The sequence below is a fragment of the Eubalaena glacialis genome, chromosome X (assembly GCF_028564815.1).
Source record: "Eubalaena glacialis isolate mEubGla1 chromosome X, mEubGla1.1.hap2.+ XY, whole genome shotgun sequence".
NCBI classification, from domain to species: domain Eukaryota; kingdom Metazoa; phylum Chordata; class Mammalia; order Artiodactyla; family Balaenidae; genus Eubalaena; species Eubalaena glacialis.
Genome location: NC_083736.1, coordinates 108,685,187 through 108,706,026, shown reverse-complemented (window position 1 = coordinate 108,706,026; position 20,840 = coordinate 108,685,187). Strand labels below are relative to the sequence as shown.

Here is a 20,840-nt window from a genome sequence, read left to right as displayed (position 1 = left end):
AGACCCATATGTATGCTGTCTACAAGACACGCACTTCAGACCTAGGGACACATACAGACTGAAAGTGACGGGATGGAAAAAGATATTCCATGCAAATGGAAATCAAAAGAAAGCTGGACTAGCAATACTCATATCAGATATAATAGACTTTAAAAAAAAGAATGTTCCAAGAGACAAGGAAGGACACTACATAATGATCAAGGGATCAATCCAAGAAGAAGATATAACAATTATAAATATATATGCACCCAACATAGGAGCACCTCAATACATAAGGCAACTGCTAATAGCTATAAAAGAGGAAATCGACAGTAACACAATAATAGTGGGGGACTTTAACACCTCACTTACACCAATGGACAGATCATCCAAAATGAAAATAAAAAAGGAAACAGAAGCTTTAAATGACACAATAGACCAGATAGATTTAATTGATATTTATAGGACATGCCATCCAAAACCAGCAGATTACACTTTCTTCTCAAGTGCGCATGGAACATTCTCCAGGATAGATCACATCTTGGGTCACAAATCAAGCCTCAGTAAACTTAAGAAAACTGAAATCATATCAAGCATCTTTTCTGATCACAACGCTCTGAGATAAGAAATGAATTACAGGGAAAAAAACGTAAAAGAAACAAACACATGGAGGTTAAACAATACGTTACTAAATAACCAAGAGATCACTGAAGAAATCAAAGAGGAAATCAAAAAATACCTAGAGACAAATGACAATGAAAACACGACAATCCAAAACCTATGGGATGCAGCAAAAGCAGTTCTAAGAGGGAAGTTTATAGCTATACAAGCCTACCTCAAGAAACAAGAAAAATCTCAAATAAACAATCTAACGTTACACCTAAAGGAACTAGAGAAAGAAGAACAAACAAAACCCAAAGTTAGCAGAAGGAAAGAAATCATCAAGATCAGAGCAGAAATAAATGAAATAGAAACAAAGAAAACAATAGCAAAGATCAATAAAACTAAAAGCTGGTGCTTTGAGAGGATAAACAAAATTGATAAACCATTAGCAAGACTCATCAAGAAAAAGAGGGAGAGGACTCAAATCAATAAAATTGGAAATGAAAAAGGAGAAGTTACAACAGACACCGCAGAAATACAAAGCATCCTAAGAGACTACTACAAGCAACTCTATGCCAGTAAAATGGACAACCTGGAAGAAATGGACAAATTCTTAGAAATGGACAAATTCTTGGAAGGTATAACCTTCCAAGACTGAACCAGGAAGAAATAGAAAATATGAACAGACCAATCACAAGTAATGAAATTGAAACTGTGATTAAAAATCTTCCAACAAACAAAAGTCCAGGACCAGATGGCTTCACAGGTGAATTCTATCAAACATTTAGAGAAGAGCTAACACCCATCCTTGTCAAACTCTTCCAAACAATTGCAGAGGAAGGAACACTCCCAAACTCATTCTACGAGGCCACCATCACCCTGATACCATAACCAGACAAAGATACTACAGAAAAAGAAAATTACAGACCAATATCACTGATGAATATAGACGCAAAAATCCTCAACAAAATACTAGCAAGCAGAATCCAACAACACATTAAAAGGATCATACACCATGATCAAGTGGGATTTATCCCAGGGATGCAAGGATTCTTAAATATACGCAAATCAATCAATGTGATACACCATATTAACAAATTGAGGAATAAAATCCATATGATCATCTCAATAGATACAGAAAAAGCTTTTGACAAAATTCAACACCCATTTATGATAAAAACTCTCCAGAAAGTGGGCATAGAGGGAACCTACCTCAACATAATAAAGGCCATATACGACAAACCCACAGCAAACATAATTCTCAATGGTGAAAAACTGAAAGCATTTCCTCTAAGATCAGGAACAAGACAAGGTTGTCCACTCTCGCCACTATTATTCAACATAGTTTTGGAAGTCCTAGGCACGGCAATCAGAGAAGAAAAAGAAATAAAAGGAATACAAATTGGAAAAGAAGAAGTAAAACTGTCACTGTTTGCAGATGACATGATACTATACATAGAGAATCCTAAAAATGCCACCAGAAAACTACTAGAGCTAATCAATGAATTTGGTAAAGTTGCAGGATACAAAATTAATGCACAGAAATCTCTTGCATTCCTATACACTAATGATGAAACATCTGAAAGAGAAATTAAGGAAACACTCCCATTTACCACTGCAACAAAAAGAATAAAATATCTAGGAATAAACCTACCTAGGGAGACAAAAGACCTGTATGCAGAAAACTATAAGACGCTGATGAAAGAAATTAAAGATGATACCAACAGATGGAGAGATATACCATGTTCTTGGATTGGAAGAATCAATATTGTGAAAATGACTCTACTACCCAAAGCAATCTACAGATTCAATGCAATCCCTATCAAATTACCAATGGCATTTTTTACGGAACTAGAACAAAAAAATCTTAAAATTTGTATGGAGACACAAAAGACCCCGAATAGCCAAAGCAGTCTTGAGGGAAAAGAACGGAGCTGGAGCAATCAGACTCCCTGACTTCAGACTATACTATAAAGCTACAGTAATCAAGACAATATGGTACTGGCACAAAAACAGAAACATAGATCAATGGAACAGGATAGAAAGCTCAGAGATAAACCCATGCACCTATGGTCAACTAATCTATGACAAAGGAGGCAAGGATATACAATGGAGAAAAGACAGTCTCTTCAATAAGTGGTGCTGGGAAAACTGGACAGCTACATGTAAAAGAATGAAATTAGAATACTCCCTAACACCATACACAAAAATAAACTCCAAATGGATTACAGACCTAAATGTAAGACTGGACACTATAAAACTCTTAGAGGAAAACATAGGAAGAACACTCTTTGACATAAATCACAGCAAGATCTTTTTTGATCCACCTCCTAGAGTAATGGAAATAAAAACAAAAATAAACAAATGGGACCTAATGAAACTTCAAAGCTTTTGCACAGCAAAGGAAACCATAAACATGACAAAAAGACAACCCTCAGAATGGGAGAAAATATTTGCAAACGAATCAACGGACAAAGGATTAATCTCCAAAATATATAAACAGCTCATTCAACTCAATATTAAAGAAACAAACACCCCAATCCAAAAATGGGCAGAAGACCTAAATAGACATTTCTCCAAAGAAGACATACAGACGGCCAAGAAGCACATGAAAAGATGCTCAACATCACTAATTATTAGAGAAATGCAAATCAAAACTACAATGAGGTATCACCTCACACCAATTAGAATGGGCATCATCAGAAAATCTACAAACAACAAATGCTGGAGAGGGTGTGGAGAAAAGGGAACCCTCTTGCACTGTTGGTGGGAATGTAAATTGATACAGCCACTATGGAGAATAGTATGGAGGTTCCTCAAAAAACTAAAAATCGAACTACCATACGACCTAGCAATCCCACTCCTGGGCATATACCCTGAGAAAACCATAATTCAAAAATACACATTCACCCCAATGTTCATTGCAGCACTATTTACAATAGCCAGGTCATGGAAGCAACCTAAATGCCCATCGACAGACGAATGGATAAAGAAGATGTGGTACATATATACAACGGAATATTACTCAGCCCTAAAAAGGAATGAAATTGGGTCATTTGTTGAGACGTGGATGGATCTAGAGACTGTCATACAGAGTGAAGTAAGCCAGAAAAAGAAAAACAAATATCGTATATTAATGCATACATGTGGAACCTAGAAAAATGGTACAGATGAACCGGTTTGCAGGGCAGAAATAGAGACACAGATGTAGGGAGCAAACGTATGGACACCAAGGGGGGAAAGCGGCGGGGGGTGGGGAGTGGTGGTGTGATGAATTGGGCAATTGGGATTGACATGTATACACTAATATGTATAAAATCGATGACTAATAAGAACTTGCTGTTTAAAAAAACAAAATAAAATTCAAAAATTAAAAAAAAATAATTCTAGGCTCTAAAGAAAGGAAATGATGAAAGATTAATTTAGAAAAGAAAGAAAATTTTAACAAATTTTGTAGATATAGTCACAAACATGAAATGTAAGTTATTTTGTGGGGAACTAAACTACTTTCGAACCCTGGGAATGATTTAAGTTTCCTTTTGAGAGGTAGATACCAATCACTCAGACATTTTTGATGGGAATGTAAAACGGTACAGCCACTCTAGAAAATAGTTTGGCAGGTTTTTTTTATAAAACTAGATATGCAATTACCATATGATCCAGCAATTACACTCTAAGGCATTTATTCCAGGGAACTGAAAAGTGATGTTCACATAAAAACCTGAATATGAATATTTATAGTAGTTTTATTCAAACTTGCAAAAAAATGGAAACACTCGAGATATCCTTCAATGAATAAAAGGTTAAACAAACCAATACATCCATATCATGGAACACTACTCAGCAAGAAAAGGGAATGAACTACTGATACACACAACAGCTTGGATGGATCTCCAGGGTATTATGCAGAGGCTAAAAAAGATAAAGTCAGCCTCAGACAGTTATATGCTGTATGATTACATTCCAGTTACATTCTTTTTTTTTTTTTTAACTTATTTTTGGCTGTGTTGGGTCTTCGTTTCTGTGCGAGGGCTTTCTCTAGTTGCAGCAAGCGGGGGCCACTCTTCATCACGGTGCGCGGGCCTCTCACTATCGCGGCCTCTCTTGTTGCGGAGCACAGGCTCCAGACGCGCAGGCTCAGCAGTTGTGGCTCACGGGCCTAGCTGCTCCGCGGCGTGTGGGATCTTCCCAGACCAGGGCTCGAACCCGTGTCCCCTGCATTAGCAGGCAGATTCTCAACCACTGCGCCACCAGGGAAGCCCTCCAGTTACATTCTTGAAATGACAGAGGTTAGAGACTTGGGGGAGAGGAGTGTGGGGAGAGGGTGTGCAGGAGGGAGGTGGGTGTAGCTATAAAAGGGCAACTCAAGGGATCCTTGTGGTAATGGAGCTATTCTGTATCTACGCATATGATAAAACTGCATAGACCTACACACACAGACACACACACACCCCCAAATAACTGGACAGAACACCGGTGAAATTTGAATAAGGTCAGTGGACTGTACCAATGTCAATTTTCTGGTTTTGATATTGCACTCTGGTTATACGAGATGTTACCATTGGAAGAAACTGGGTGAAGGGTAGATGAGATCTCTTTGTATATATTTTTGCAATCTAATTTTGCGGATCTATAATTTTTTTTAACATTTTTGTTGGAGTATAATTGCTTTACAATGGTGGGTTAGTTTCTGCTTTACAACAAAGTGAATCAGCTATATGTATACATATATCCCCATATCCCCTCCCTCTTGCATCTCCCTCCCACCCTCCTTATTCCACCCCTCTAGGTGGTCACAAAGCACCGAGCTGATCTCCCTGTGCTATGCGACTGCTTCCCACTAGCTAGCTATTTTACATCTGGTAGTGTATATATGTCCATATACACACTACCACTCTCTCACTTTGTCCCAGCTTACCCCTCCCCCTCCCCGTGTCCTCAAGTCCATTCTCTAGTAGGTCTGCGTCTTTATTCCCGTCTTGCCCCTAGGTTCTTCATGACCATTTTTTTTTTAGATTCCATATATATGTGTTAGCATACAATGGAATATTACTGAGCCATAAAAAGAAACGAAACTGAGCTATTTGTAGTGAGGTGGATGGACCTAGAGTCTGTCATACAGAGTGAAGTAAGTCAGAAAGAGAAAAACAAATACCGTATGCTGACACATATATATATGGAATCTATAATTATTTTTTAAGAGTTTGTTTTTTTTTTAAATGAGACACCAAAAGCAGATGGCATTTTCCAATGAAGCAATGTGTAGAAAAGAATAGGCTGTTCCGTTTTTGGGTTTGTTTTAACTAGGTTAGGTGCAAAGGCTCCCAACGCAATCACAGTCAGTCCCTCTCCAGTAAGTCTCCTGTGCATACTCACCAATAGTAGAGAGTATAGTTAGTGTCAGGATTTGTATTCCTTCCAGGGAGCCAAGCGCACTTCATGTAGCTCAGGTTATACCAAATGCATTGTAGCTCAGTAACAGCGGACTCAGGATCGCCTGGAATATGCAGCCAAGAGTTTAGGACCCTTGTCTCCTTGCCCTGCGAGCTGGCCAGTCACTCTAGGGGCTGGGGGATGGCAAGCGTGCTTCCGGCTGCTTCTCCGGAAAGCTAATCCCTAACCTCTCACCCCATTTGACCCAGAAGGCACCCAGGTGGAAGAAAACCCAAATCTAATTTGTTCACAACTTTCTCTCTTTACTATCACTGAGAGACCCTAACTCCTGTATTCCTAACTGGAGAGAGAGTCTGAAGGTCAAATAATATTTCAGTCATAGGAAATGACTATGGAATTTCCCAAATGAATGTGAAAACATAAACAACCATTATATCTACCTGTCTTTTTAAAAAAAACAAGTGTTCTGAGTTATAATTTACCTTGTCTTTTGAGCAATACTGACACACCTTGTTTTAAAAATTAAACAAACCTTCCTCCTGAGGCAATTTGGGGAAAGGTAAGTAAAACGTAACTCTTAGTAGTTGTCTATTGGGGATTATGGCCTTAGGAGCCCTAAAATCTTGATGATCTGAAATCTCTACCTTGATAAAGCCTTTTAAGTTAAGACATCACGTCTCTAAGTTAAATGCCTATGTTTAAAATTCAAACCTGTTATCCCTCGTGCTCCTTAAAGGCGTACTGTGCTGAGCCATCACCACCCACCTTTTCGTCATAATACAATTTAGTTTCTTTCAGATTATTAAACTCCTCAAGAAATGAGTATAGGGGAGGTAACTTGCTGTAAACCATGCTCCCAGCCTCCTAGCAGTACTAAATTTTATAACTTTACAAATATTACTTCATATACTTTTGATCCGTGCATACAGGTAGAGAGAATGGTCTAGAAAACAAGTCATGTAGTGCTAAGGTTTGGAGGTAGGAGATGGGACCTTGCCCAACCAAAGGGCAACATGGTATGAATAGATAATATGTATCTAGCATTTACTGTCTGCCAGGCACTATTCTCAGCACCTCATATGTACTGATTGATGTAGTCCTTTCAACATCCCTGGGAGGTAGGTACTATCATCATCCCTTTTTACAGGTGAGGAAACTGAAGAGAGAAGGGGCTAAGTGATCTGCCTAAGGTCACACAACTAGAAGCTGGCAGAGCTGAGATTTAAACTTGGACATCTGGGCTCTGGTAGCCCTGCCCTTCCTGCGTATATGCTTCTCCCTGCATGTAACATAAGAGCCAGAAGGACACTGGGTGATGGGTGGGAAGGGAGCTGGGGGAGAATGATCAACCTGACTACTTGACAGCTTTTTCTAGGGCTAGTCTTGAGTCAGAGCTGGGCCAGCATGCCCACTTTCCTCTGTTAACATCTTTCCCCAAATATATCCTGTATATCAATCTAATCTCTATATATAATGAGTAAGACACTATCAATATTTTCATTTGTTTAAGGCACTGGCCTGGGACCTGAAGATCTACAGCAACTCACTCAGTTCCCTTCTTCCTCACAAAATAGATCAGGGTAATAATACACGCCTTGCTCATTTCACCGAATAAGCTTGAGAAGCTCAATTTAGGGGAGAGGCGTATGTGTGTGCGTGTGTGTGTGTGTGTGTGTGTGTGTGTGTGTGTGTGTGTGTGTCACTTTCCAAATTATTAAGTGCTCTATAACTATCAGGCATTGTTATTCAAGTTGTCTGTGAGCACCTCGAAGGCAGAGATATCCTGACAGTTATTGGTGTGTTGTCAGCATCTAGTACCAGTGCCTGACACTTATTAGACTCAACAAATGTTTGAAAATTAAATGAATTAATGAACACTGAACATAAGCATATGGATAATTTGGATTTATTCCCTAAATGCCAAGAGACAATGCTTTTAGCTGTTACCTTCAGGGGGCGAGATGCACTTTTCCACCAAAATGCTAGGCTTCTCACTTTCGTTGGTGCTACACTGGGACCCCACTTGCAGACAAATCCTCTCATTCAGGGGCACTTCTTTTGAACGATAAGTTTCTGGAGCAATTTTCTAGGACAAGGAAATTTAAAAAGGCATTGCAGTAGCAAACACACAGAAATACATTTGTGTAAAGAAAATGGAAAGTTATCAAATGGTATACAGTTCAGTGATTCTCAGCTTCGGGTGATTCTGTTTTCCCATCCCTGGGGGACATTTGTTAATGTCTAAGAACATTTTTAGTTGTCATAACTCGGGAGGGGGCTGCTACTGGCATATACTGGGTAGAGGCCAAGGATGCTGCCAAACATCCTATAATGCACAAGACAGCCTTCCCTCCCACAACAACAAAAAATTATCCCGCATCAAATGTCCGTAGTGCCACCATTGAGGAACCGTGGTATAGATAAAAGAGTTTCCCGCATTTTCAATGTATAAACATCATGACATTTACTACAAGCCTACCATGCTAACACACCTGTCTAAGAGCAATTTCAAAGGAAACACAATAAGCTTATCAAAATTCAATTCCAAGTAGATGCAGTATAACATCAAGATCAAGGTAAAAAGGACTGCTTTAAGAATCTGGCAATCCTGGTCACCTCTGAGGAGAGGAAGTAAAGAAGGGGAGCCTGAGGGCTGAGGAGAGACTTTTCAGGAAACACCTTTCTGCACTGTTTGACAATTTTGACTATCTCACATACACATATGAATTATAAGGGTTGATATTATATGCACTGAGTATAGCACGCTCTTATTCTGAAAGGTAGATAAGCTTTGTGGAACCACAGAAAGCCAACTTATACACAGCTTACGGATAATAATCACAAGCCTGGTTACTATGATTTAGAATAATGAGATTAAAGGCTCTTGAGGAAATTAACATTTTCCAAGGTGACAGAGTTGGGATAATTAAGAACGGAGCTGCTTTTAATCAGAGCTCCAAGGAGCTTCCTGTTTTGCAATAGTTTCTCAATCAAGGTGGAGACAGCATTTCCTTTTATATACGTGCTGATAGCCATGAAGGGAAATTTTGTCAGAGTTACCTCTATCTACCACCCTAAGGGGTACTCTGCCATTTCACATGCCTGCTGCCAACTGAGCATGAGGGCAACTGTGAGAGACTCTCAAAACCAGGACACAAGGATGTCCTCTGCGAGGTAGCCAGCAAATCATCAATTAACGAACCATAGCAAAGACACGGGGAAGAAAACAACACTTTGTACAGACCGAACAGCTCTTAGGCCCAGGCAAGACAGCACTCTAAAAAAGGAGTTAGCTGGTCAGCCCTGGAAGAAGAGAAAAAGAAATGTCTGCAAACAAAATTCTGACAGGGAGAAAAGAGAGGGTGATTCAGCTCCATGGACGTTGATTATTTTTGTCCCAGCAGCAAAGCCCTGCCTATGCTCAGTGGGGCCTCCAGCTATTCTGAGTCAAGTACATTTTCACAACAAATTCCTGATTCCTTGCCAAGAAACCTACTTGTCATTTGGCTTTCCATATAGTTGCTGCCTACAGAAATGGAACATACCAATTGTGCCAAGAGAAGGCTCTCGAGAATGTTTCACCATTATAGCTCTCATGGCGAAGTAAGGAAACTGGCCCTTAATTGATGAATGTGTGCTGAGGAAACAAGGATTGTTGGTAATGGTGGCAGGAAAGCTCCGAATGCAAATTTCACCAACCACACAATTTTACTAAGCAAAAGTCCCATATACCCCTGAAGGAGCCACCCTGACCCAAGAATCCTTGATAATTCTTGTGTGGAAGCTGCGTTTGCCCTCTGAGGACACCCGGGGGAAAATGTACGGTCAAATGCCATAAATTAGAATCATTATGGAAAAATTCCAGTTCTCTTATTATATTAGATATTGTTCCAGTGAGAGGGCTGAGGAGTTTTATTACACAAGTATTTTTAATAAATGGAATTTCTTAAAGTAAAAACATACTTTAGCACCTAAATCTGAACCTTTTTTAAAAAAAAAAACTTCATTTTCAAAGTTAATCAGTTATTGATTCAGACCCTTTATTAATTTATTTATTTTTGGCTGCGTTGGGTCTTCATTGCTGCACGCGGGCTTTCTCTAGTTGCGGCAAACGGGGGCTAGTCTTCGTTGCGGTGCATGGGCTTCTCATTGTGGTGGCTTCTCTTGTTGCGGAGCACAGGCTCTAGGCACGCGAGCTTCAGTAGTTGTGGCATGCAGGCTCAGTAGTTGTGGCTCACGGGGCTTAGTTGCTCCGCGGCATGTAGGATCTTCCTGGATCAGGGCTTGAACCCGTGGCCCCTGCACTGGCAGGCGGACTCTTAACCACTGTGCCATCAGGGAAGCCCTAAACCTGAACCTTTTGTTTTGGGCATATGAATAAAAAAATAACTTAGAAAAGACATGGTAGGGGGAAAGATAAAATACTTTTAAAAAATCTCTTTCAAAGCTCAAGGCAAATAATATTAAATTGGCATGAATAAAGTAGGAACCCCAACTGTCAATGATCGCCAAGTCAAGTGCACCTCTCTGTAACAGACAAGGAACTAAATCCCTCCCAGAAGATCTTGATGAAGTATATGTGATAGCTCCCACGTGACTTTCGGCTGTGGTGACTCATTCCACTGGTAGCTGCTGTTATGACATTATGCTCCACCTGTCAGAGAATCTGGGCTCCTTTGAAAATTTATCAAAAATCAAGGCCAGAGTCCTGAACCGATCCCTCCCCCTCAAGTCCAAAGTTCATTTGGCTAGATTGCAGCTTTCCCAATTGCTAATCCTTTCTCAGAAGGAAAGGGGAGTCAGCTTCAGCTTCAGTCTCTTTGGATGCCTAGACAGAACATCCTTTTAATTTATTCACCTAGTAAGACTTGCCTATCTCTTGGTGATGAAAGAGATCTAAAATCTGATGCCAGATCCTTCTTCTAATTGCCAGATTAGACATTGCTAAAACAATGGTGAAGGGCAGCCACTTAAGCTAGTCTTGTATTGAATATTTTTTTTAAAAAAATCATCTATGATTCCATATCTCTCATCTTAATGGTCCTCCAATCTGAAGATTGAAAATGACCTCAAGGATTTACCTCATTTAGCAATTTGGGACCGTTAGACGGTCATAAAAGCCCTGTAACACGTACAAACTATCATAATGCCACTGCTTCAACATGCTTCAAAGCATATATACACCCCGGTGTGGTCTGATGACATTAATGCTGTGTCCAAAGGACAGAAAGAGGGAAGGAAAACCACTCCTCCCATTGATTCTCAGTCTCAGGATTGTAAACTTCAAAAAGGTCCAGACAGGAAATCCCCCATCACTGACTGGAAAGAATAATCTGTGTTTATCACAACTGCTGCATTGGCAGCCTTCAAAGCTGTCAAATGTCTGGAATAAATGAGCAGGCCTTAGGCAGAGGCCACCCTTTATGGTCTCCATCTGGTCTCTTCAGGGGCAAAACGGAGGGACCAAGATTAAACGATAATATTAGGTTGAACCATATAATATGACCTATAAAGGCAACAATTTCATATGGTTGAATCTAACAACAGTAATAATAATAAAAGCTAACAATAAAAGCTAATAATAAAGCTAATAATAAAAGCTAACAATTACTGAACACTAACTCTGTGCCAGGTGTTTGTTGTATCACAAACATTATCTCCTTTAACAAACACACACCATTCATATGAAGTAGGTACTTTTACTAGCCTTTCCCCCCAGCATTCTACAAAAAAGGAAATGGAGGCTCAGGCTCAGATAGGTTAAATGACTTGCCTAAGGCCACAAAACTTGAAAGGGAAAGAGACAAAATTTCAAACCCAATTCAATCTGATTCCACTGCCTCCTAAAGTTACTTTCAAGTCTAAATTTCTGTAACTATACTGAGGAATTAGCCCCATTTCTAGACTAGCATATCAGCATGTCTACCTGACTGATCCTTGAGCGTGGTTGACGGGCTAATGAATAAGGACATGTTAGAAAGATGGTGACCTCTCCTGGGGGTTTCAGTTAGATACTTAGGTGACGCACTAAAGGGTCTTTCCTGGAATTTCTCAAGGCTGAACTACCAAAAGTTGCCACTAAGACTCCAACTATCTAAGGCCCCTCCTTAGGAACAAGAGGAAGCCAACAGTGTGAAAAGGGAAACTGGCCTACCAGAGTTTCACAGGCTTCTGCATTTGGAGGACCTCTTTTAAAACACAAATATTTCTGACCAGCCTCAATTCCTTATCAATCAACACCTAAACTATAATTAACACCTCTGCAGGAAAGCAGGAAGGCAGATTAGCAAGTTTCCCTCTAGAGGAAGAGCCCATTCCATCCTCACTTCATTAAGTTTCCCATACATTATTTTTGGTGGACCAGCAAGCCAGAGACGTGAGTAGAGCCACACTTTACACACGAGGAAATGAAGGCTCAGAGAGGTTAAGGAATTTACCCCAGGCCACTGAGCTAGCTGAATGGTGCACTAACTAGTTCTCCAGACTCTTCCTGCCACCAAACTGCTTGAACATGGTGATTCCACAGTTCACTGAGCCAAAGTACTGTCATTAATAACAACTTCTCATTGGCCTTCTCAAAATCCGGGACAAATTCAACCCCAAACATCCTCCACCTCCCCCACCCACACACTGAAAGAAGATACAGTCATCCCTCTTACACCCGAGGGGCATTGGTTCCAGGACCCACCACGGACACCAAAATGCATGGATGCTCAAGTCTTTATTTAAAATGGTGTAGTGTCTGCATATGACCTAGGCACATCCTCTCCTATACTTTACATCATCTCTAAATTACTTATAATACCTAGTGCAACGTAAATGATATGTAAATAGTTGCCAGTATGAGGCATTCAAGTTTTGCTTTTTGGAATTTTCTGGAATTTTTTTCCCCTAATATTTTCCATCTGCAGTTGGCTGAATCCACAGATGCGGAACCCAAGGACTGTATAAAGATATAAAACAGTTCTGAACAGACGATATGATGCTTTGAGGAACCTGTCAATTAGTAAGGGCTACAAACCAATAAGGCTCAAAAGGAACTTCCATTGAATAAGACTATCATAAAGAATCCGAAATTATCCAAACTTGTTAACAAAAATTCACTTAAATTGGTCGCACATCCGACTGGAAAGGCTGAAAGTTTCTCTCATTTTTTCTCAAGCATCAGGGAACTGTCTGGTCAACCCCACCTGCCACTGACATCTTATTTTTTCATTTTCCATATGGCCATTTACTTTTGCATCACATAGTTCTTGCATATCTGTCTGTGCATGTGATTAGTGAGATGGTAAATGTGAAAATTCCCTGAGAAATGGAAAGTGTTATATAAATACAAGGCTTCAGGCAGCAACACAGAAACCAATGTTAACATAATTAATTATTCACTGGGTGCCTACAGGAACCAACTTTAACATAATTAATTATTTATTGAGTGCCTAGTATTTCCTAAAAGAGTAATAATCTCAATTGTATTTGATTGGCAAATATTTTCTAATGTTCAATTTTGTCAACAGTTGTTTCCATAATTTTCCCAGTTAAAAAATTTGGACACAACTCAAAAATAAAAATCCCACTTTGAAGTAAGATTAGAATTTGGCTTATTCTTAGCTCCAACTCACAGTGTTCACTTTACCTTATCAATGCAATATGTTCCAGAAAACTTACCTTATCCTGTTTGTTGCCAAAATGACTGAAATACTTTAGACTACAATTCGGGTTGGCTCCCTCAGGAGGATTCCATGTCCATGTGACTGTGCAGAGGTTTTCAACAGACACGCTCAAATTCGTCACAGGTGGCTGAGTTTCTGTTCAAATCAAGCACAAGAAATACATTTATCCACAGCAGCCAGTGTTTTCAGTGGTTAATTTAATCCATTCCTCCAAGTCCTAGAGACCAAGAATCATAAAACTGAGTTATCAAGAGCTCACATTTATTGAGCCAGGCAGCATTCTAAGTACTCTCCACATGTTAATCTCAATCCTCACAACCTTATGAGACAGGGACCCTCAGCCTCATGCAAAGATGAGGCGACTGAGGCACAGGGACATTGAGTCACTGGCCCCATATCCCACGGCCAGTCAATGGCAGAGCTGAGATGCAAACCCAGAAAGTGTGGCTCCCAGGCCGCATTCTTAACCACTTGCTATAGTGTGAACACAGAGGACAGTATATTCTTAAATGTCCAAGTTTTCCTCCGGTGGGTATTTGGGGTCCCCTACACTGCGCGCCCAGGCGCACTCAATACAGACAGTTCAACCCCAGCAGTTCTGCGAGTGAGTTTAAGCGGCTCATCTTTAATCGTGCTTGCTAACGTGACCTGGCAATTGTTCTTATAACTTTTCCAAAGAAGTACTGAGAAAGAGATCTAACAACCCTGTTGCTCCCCTGAGGTCTGACACTAAACAGCTGGAACTGTAGCTTTGACAAATCTGAAGAGGGACGAAAAGAGGAGAAACTGTGAACCAGTGTCTTAAAAAATGTGTTTCATTTTGAGAAAACCCACCACTGTCTCCACCAAATATTTACTGGCTCTATTATCTTGGACCCAGCTTAGGATTGGGGATAGGAGTTTTCATGCTTCTGCCAAATGCAGGGAAGTACATATAGAGGAGGGAAAGGAAACATCATTTCAAACTTTCCCGAGAACTTCTCCTGAGGCCAGGACTACCAAAATCGTCCTCCGGAAACTGGATGAGGGCTCCTCTGTCCTATCTTTGCAACTTTTCTGTAAGTCGAAATTTATTCCAAAATAAAGTTTATTAAACTAATTTTTTAAAAAATCCCCCCAAATTGTCTAAAGTGGCAAACTTAATCATTATTAATTACTTAAGGACTACAGTTTTATTAATTTATCAATCAGTAGTTCTATTTTATACTCTATGCCAACACTTTGGAGTGCTCTGGGCCTCTTACATAATCTGCAGTATTTATGCCATTACCTTCCTCTTTAACTGAACAAAAAATACCATTTGTCCCAAAACATCAACCCCACAGGCACTACAGAGTTGGGATTCCCCCCTAAGTCAGGTTTATACACAGCAGCCTGCACAGGCCCTGAACTCTCAATATTCATTCCGCCTTTCCTAACTCAACTACCATTAGCCTTTCTGAAAGGTAGACCAAAGGCCCAACCGTGGGGAGGAGCAGCCCACAGCAGGCCAAGTCCTTGTGGAAGCAGGGAGTTCCTATGGCATTGCATTAAAACCCAGCCTGTGCCAGGAGCACCAATGGCTCAGGCGACAGTGATTTTAAGTTAGGATTTTAAGTGATTACAGGAGTGTATAGCTATTCCAATTTGGCCTTTCGAACATCACGTCAATGATATTTTTGAAGACAAATCGTTTATCAGGTATAGAGTCTCTAATGAAAACTTTGTTCCTACTGAAAATTACAATTTACTTTAGGATTATCTCCCTTACTGTGCAGTTTCCAGAAACACACTGCAGCAAAAGTCCAGGATAGCTGGCTTAGCACTTCCTGACACTCTGCCTTCCCACAAACCTCCCACTCCCACACAAAAATTAAAGCCCTAACAATAAAAATATTACCTATTTATGGTTTGCTTAAATCATACCCAATTTTCAAGGTAGTCTAAGACCTTTTTAAATCTATTTTTTAACCTCAGTATTTTAATAGAACAATAGCCGGCCCTATTTCCAATCTCTCAAACAGATTTCATTTTCCCCCATCTGTTCTGAAGTATCCCTTAGTCAGATCTTCTAACAGGTTTGCATTTTAGGCTACTTGTGGCTATCTGCCATCCTTTTTTTTCCCCCCCTAATGGTTCCTTCCATTTCTCTTAAGATTTTTCTACTTCCTATACTTTAAAAAGCACACACACTCACAGAAACTTTTTTTTTAAATTTTTACTTTTTTAACATCTTTATTGGAGTAGAATTGCTTTACAGTGGTGTGTTAGTTTCTGCTGTATAACAAAGTGAATCAGCTATACATATACATATATCCCCATACCTCCTCCCTCTTGCGATACAATCTCCAAATGTGTAAATATATCTGAATGTACGTATGTGGGTATAATACATCCAGACACATGCATAAATAAGTGGGGACTGTGCTTCTTGTAAAAGTCCGTAACAACTCCTCATCTGTAAGACACATCATTTCAGCGTAGTGTAGTGATTAAGAGCACGGACTCTGGAGCCAGACTGCCTGAGCTCATATGTCAGCTCTGCTACATACTAGCTGGCACGTTACTTAACCTCTCTCTGCATCGGTGTTTGCATCTATAACATGAGGATGATAATAGTAAACTAATGAAAAAGGGTTATTATGAGGATTAAATGAGTTAATACAGATAAAAAAGCTCAGAACAATGCCTGGCACAGAACAAGTGCTATGTAAATGTGTGCTGTCTGCTTTCTTTCTTTCTGAAGAGACGAAATAGGTCTAAACAGTTGCTTTGGTTTTCTCTGGAATTGATATGTGTCCATGGCCTTAGAGACACAACAAGCTTCTCTGCCTGATAAGCTTTCCTTAGGCATCTAGTTCTAACCATTTCTTAGGGGTTGATCACTGACCAGAAAGGGGAGCGGGAAGGAGAGAGGGACTCAAGTAGCTCCCTCAACTAAACTTCAAACCTCAAGTGAGTCTGTGTGGTAATCTAGCACAAGATCCCATTCTAATTATGAATTAACATGATCAATGCTGTTTCTAACAATAAGGCATGTTACTTAACTAAAAGTTTTTGCTCTCTCTTGTTCAATCACAGGAGCTGGCAGAAGCATGCATATTGCGGGAAAAGTCAAGGAAATCACAAGAGTTATACATGAGTCATCCATCTCCTTCCTTTACATCTACTCAGTCATCAACCTCTTTCAGAGTTTTTTGCAACACTTTTTTTAAATAAATTTATTTACTTATTTATTTATTTTTGGCTGCGTTGGGTCTTCATTGCTGCTCATGGGCTTTCTCTAGTTGCAGCGAGTGGGGGCTTCTCTTGTTGCGGAGCACAGGCTCTAGGCGCACGGGCTTCAGTAGTTGTGGCACATGGGCTCAGTAGCTGTGGCTCGTGGGCTCTAGAGTGCAGGCTCAGTAGTTGTGGTGCATGGGCTTAGTTGCTCCACGGCACGTGGGATCTTTCCGGACCAGGGCTCGAACCCATGTTCCCTGCATTGGCAGGTGGATTCTTAACCACTGCGCCACCAGGGAAGCCCTGCAACACCTCTCTTAATCATCCCAATCACACTAATGTGCTCTGCTGGGCCCCGTGAACCAGGCAGACATACAGCAGTAAGGCACGGGCCTGGACAGAAGGCGTGCACAACACATCTTTCTCGTGGCCACCTCCAACCCTAGATCCCTGCGTAGCTTCGTATGCCAGTGATTCCCCACACTCAGTCAAGTCTCCCTGCTGGCTTCTCCTCCAGTGTCATTTCCCTCACGCTGCGCCCCACTCAGCTTCAAGGGCAAATGAAGCCCTTCTGCCTGGACTGATTTTGCCAATGCACCCTCCTGCCAAGCTGGGCTCCTCGCTGAGCACAAAAGGGCACCCTCACCCTTACTTCTGGGCCTCTGTAGCTGCTATTCCCCCCAACTGGGAATAACTGCTCCTCCACCTACTCAAATGTCACCCACCCTAAAAGTCTAGCTCAAATTTTAGCTCTTCCACGACACTCCCAGCCCTCAGTTTCCCCTCTTCTGAACGCCTACAGTACTTATTGTTTGGACTACACAGTCTGGCAATTATAAAGCAAGTCTCCAATACATGATCATTCACTTCATACCAATGGCCTGTACATACTTGCATGGGTGCCCACCAGTCCTGCCCTGCTACTCTGGGAGGGGCCCAGCTCCTCTCCCAGCCAAGGACTCCCTTCACTTCTGCAGAGAGAGGCACTGAGTACAGTGGTTAGGGGCATGGCCTCTGGAACCAGGCTGCCAGGGTTGGAAGCTTAGCTCCTTCACTCTATCACCTACGAGAGCTCTGGGCCTTGCTGTGCCTCAGCTTCCTCACATACAAAACAGGACTAATAACAGCACCTACAGGAGGGTATTGTGTAAAAATTAAATGCAATAGTTCAAGTGGAAAACTTAGAACGCTGCCCGGCAGAGTAAACACTATATAAATGCTAGTTGTTATTAAGACATGCCACAATGTGGGCTACCAATCTAAATAGACTAAACTAAGCTGGTAACCTAATCTTTTATAAACACTCAAAAGATTAGAGCTGGAAGAGCCCTTAAAACTTATGGAGTTCAACATCCTGTCACAGATGAGAAAGCTGCTGTACAAGGGAGGGGAAATGACAAGCCCTGAAGTCCCACACCTGGGAAATGTCAGACCACTAAAACTCAAGTCCCCTGACTGTTTTTCTTCTTTTTTATTTCACCATGCAATTCTATCAATATTTCCAATGGGAAAAAAGTTTTTCTATTTCTAAGTAACCAAGTTACTAATGAACTTCTGTGACAAAACTGATTAAGTTGGGGGTTGCCAGTATTACTAGAGGGCCAGCTGTTTGTTGTTCCAGGTGCGTGGGGGGAGGAAGTCTGTAGGAGGGAGGGGGTTAGAGTAGCACTGTGAAAATCAGGAGACTAATGAGATGGGTGACCCCCTCCCTTCTCTGGACTGCAGCTGCCCCATATGATTATGGGAATCAGATCCCCCCAAGTGAACTGGGGGCAACGATTACGTAGTATACTCTAAGGTTCTAAGCCAACCTACAGAGCCTGGCTCAGTACTAAACACGGCAGGCACTTGAATCATTGACTGTCAAACTTCAAACCTCCCTCAAGTCTCTACTCAAATGCCACGTTTTCAGTGGAGGTCTTCCTACTCCACCCTATTTACAATGGCAAACCCCTTCCCTGCTGTGTTTTTCTCCATAGTACTTATCGCCATCTGACATACCTTATATTTTACTCCCCCCGGCCCCTTCCTCTGACTGCCAACAGCATATAAACTCCAAAGGGCAGGGACTTGACCTGTTTTGCTCACGGCTCCACTCTCTGCCCCTAGAACGCTGCCTGGCACAGAGGAGACTGTGCATACGTTTTGTTGACTGAATCAATAGAGGCCATCGAGGTTTCCTAATCAACATTTCAACTTGGGTTTCAAAGCACAACACACTGGTTGAAAATGCAATAAACAAATTGTGGGTGTTTGTGTCAATGTGACAATAAAACCTATCGAATTTGGGGCTAGAATTTGGAGCTACTATCGTCACCAAAAATGTCCAGAAGGCCACTCATGGCAAAAGCTGGCCGTGAGGAATTCATTAGCCCTCAACTTTTCACAGTAACTCTGGCTGATTAATTTAACTTGCCGCACCAGGGTGAGGGGTATACGAGAACTCTCTATACTATCTTTGCAACTTTTCTGTCAATTGAAAATTATTCCAAAATATAAAGGTTAATAAAGGAAAAGGAAAAAAAGGCATCCACGTGGATGCTGCTCCGGGATTCCCACTGGATTTCTTGGACGCCAGAGGTGGCCGCGACCCTCACGTCCTTTTCCTACAGGGACTAGGAGCTTTAGAGGTTCCCTTCGACTCCCACCCCCTCGCTGGACCGGCCGCGCAAGAAGCCCCGGCGCGTCCCACCTCGCCCGGACCTCGCTCGCCGTCCCCGCGGCCTCCCGGCCCCTCATCCCCTCCCGGGGGCACCAGCGACATTCTGGCTCCCGACCCCGCTGCCCTCCGATGCCACGGACTCGTTTCGGCCCTGGGCCCCGGCGCTAGGCTCCTCGGCGCTTCCCGACGGCCGAGGGAAGTGCGGCGACAAGTCGTCGTCCTCCGGCCCCGCCGCCGCCCCCGCCGCCCCCGCCGCCCGGGATCCGGGAAAGCCCGGCCGCTCCGGTTCCCCCACCTCTAGCCGGGCGAGGGAGGCGGCGGCGGCCGCGGGCGCGGGGCGTCGTGGGGGCCCCCGGCGCCCACCCCCGCCGCGGTGGCCCCGGAGCGGCCCTGCTGGCCTCTCGGCCGCGACCCCCACCGCCCCGGGCCCCGGGGGCCGCACTCACCCGCGGGCGCGGCCACCCCGCCGCCGCCGGCGCAGAGCAGCAGCGCCCACAGCCCGCAAAGCCGCGCCGGCCGCTCCATGCAGTCCCTCGCTCGGAGCCCGGCCGGGCTGCAGCCGCGGCAGTCTCCGCCTCCTTCGCCCCCTCTCCCACTTCCCGGCTCCGCCGCCCTGGAGGCCGGGGGCCGGCGCAGACCGGAAGGGCCGCCCAGCCCACAGGCCGCAGGTAACCCCAGGCGGCCAGCGAGGGCAGAGGGGCGGGGCGCGGCGCCCGCGGCTCCCGCGGCGGCTTCCGCGGCGCGACACCTGGCCCCGCGGCAGCCGAGCCGCCACCGCGCCCCCGGAGTCCGATCGCGGGCCAGACAGAACTTCCCCAACCGTGTTGCGGCGCGGCCCCCGCGCCGCCTGGCCCGGTGCGGACTGTGCAGCCTGGCGGAGCCTCGGACAGGCCCCGGGCTGTGCCCTGCCGGGCACCGGGGCAGGGCGGGCTCGGGGAAGGAGCCTTGGCCTGGGAGTCTGGAGACGAGGCTTCCAATCGTTGGCCTCTGAGCCCTTGTTTCCTAAATTCTGACTCTGGGGTTAGTAAACCCAGGCCTGACCTCACAGGGAGGACTTGGAAGACCAAGGAGGGGACTTGGCGGGAGTGTGCTTTGTCAACGGGACGAAAGGTATATTTGAAAGCTGGTGAGACATAATGTTGAGTCGAAGAAAAAAAAGAAAGAAAGAAAAATTCTAAATATGAGGGACAGTGCCATACTATGTACTTCGATTTTTCAAAGCTCACCAAGAACTTTCTTCATCTTTCTTTTTGATAGATATATATTGAGAGACGGAAGGTGAGCGGGAAGGATGCGCATTGAATACGTTGAAAGTGGGTGGCTATGAGGAT

The 20,840-nt window shown here is 43.0% G+C and overlaps 1 protein-coding gene across 1 annotated transcript in view; it reads right to left on the bottom strand.

Moving 5' to 3' along the window:
* Positions 1-20,180, bottom strand: part of IL13RA1 (interleukin 13 receptor subunit alpha 1) — a 66,343-nt gene extending 46,163 nt beyond the window's left edge. Inside the window, exons 1-4 of the mRNA XM_061178927.1 lie at positions 19,956-20,180; positions 13,642-13,781; positions 7,924-8,062; positions 5,959-6,079 (exon numbers count right to left, since the gene is read on the bottom strand). Coding sequence (XP_061034910.1) covers positions 5,959-6,079; positions 7,924-8,062; positions 13,642-13,781; positions 19,956-20,034 — 479 coding nt within the window. The 5' untranslated portion in view covers positions 20,035-20,180. The remainder of the gene's footprint in view (positions 1-5,958; positions 6,080-7,923; positions 8,063-13,641; positions 13,782-19,955) is intronic.
* Positions 20,181-20,840: the final 660 nt, after the last annotated feature.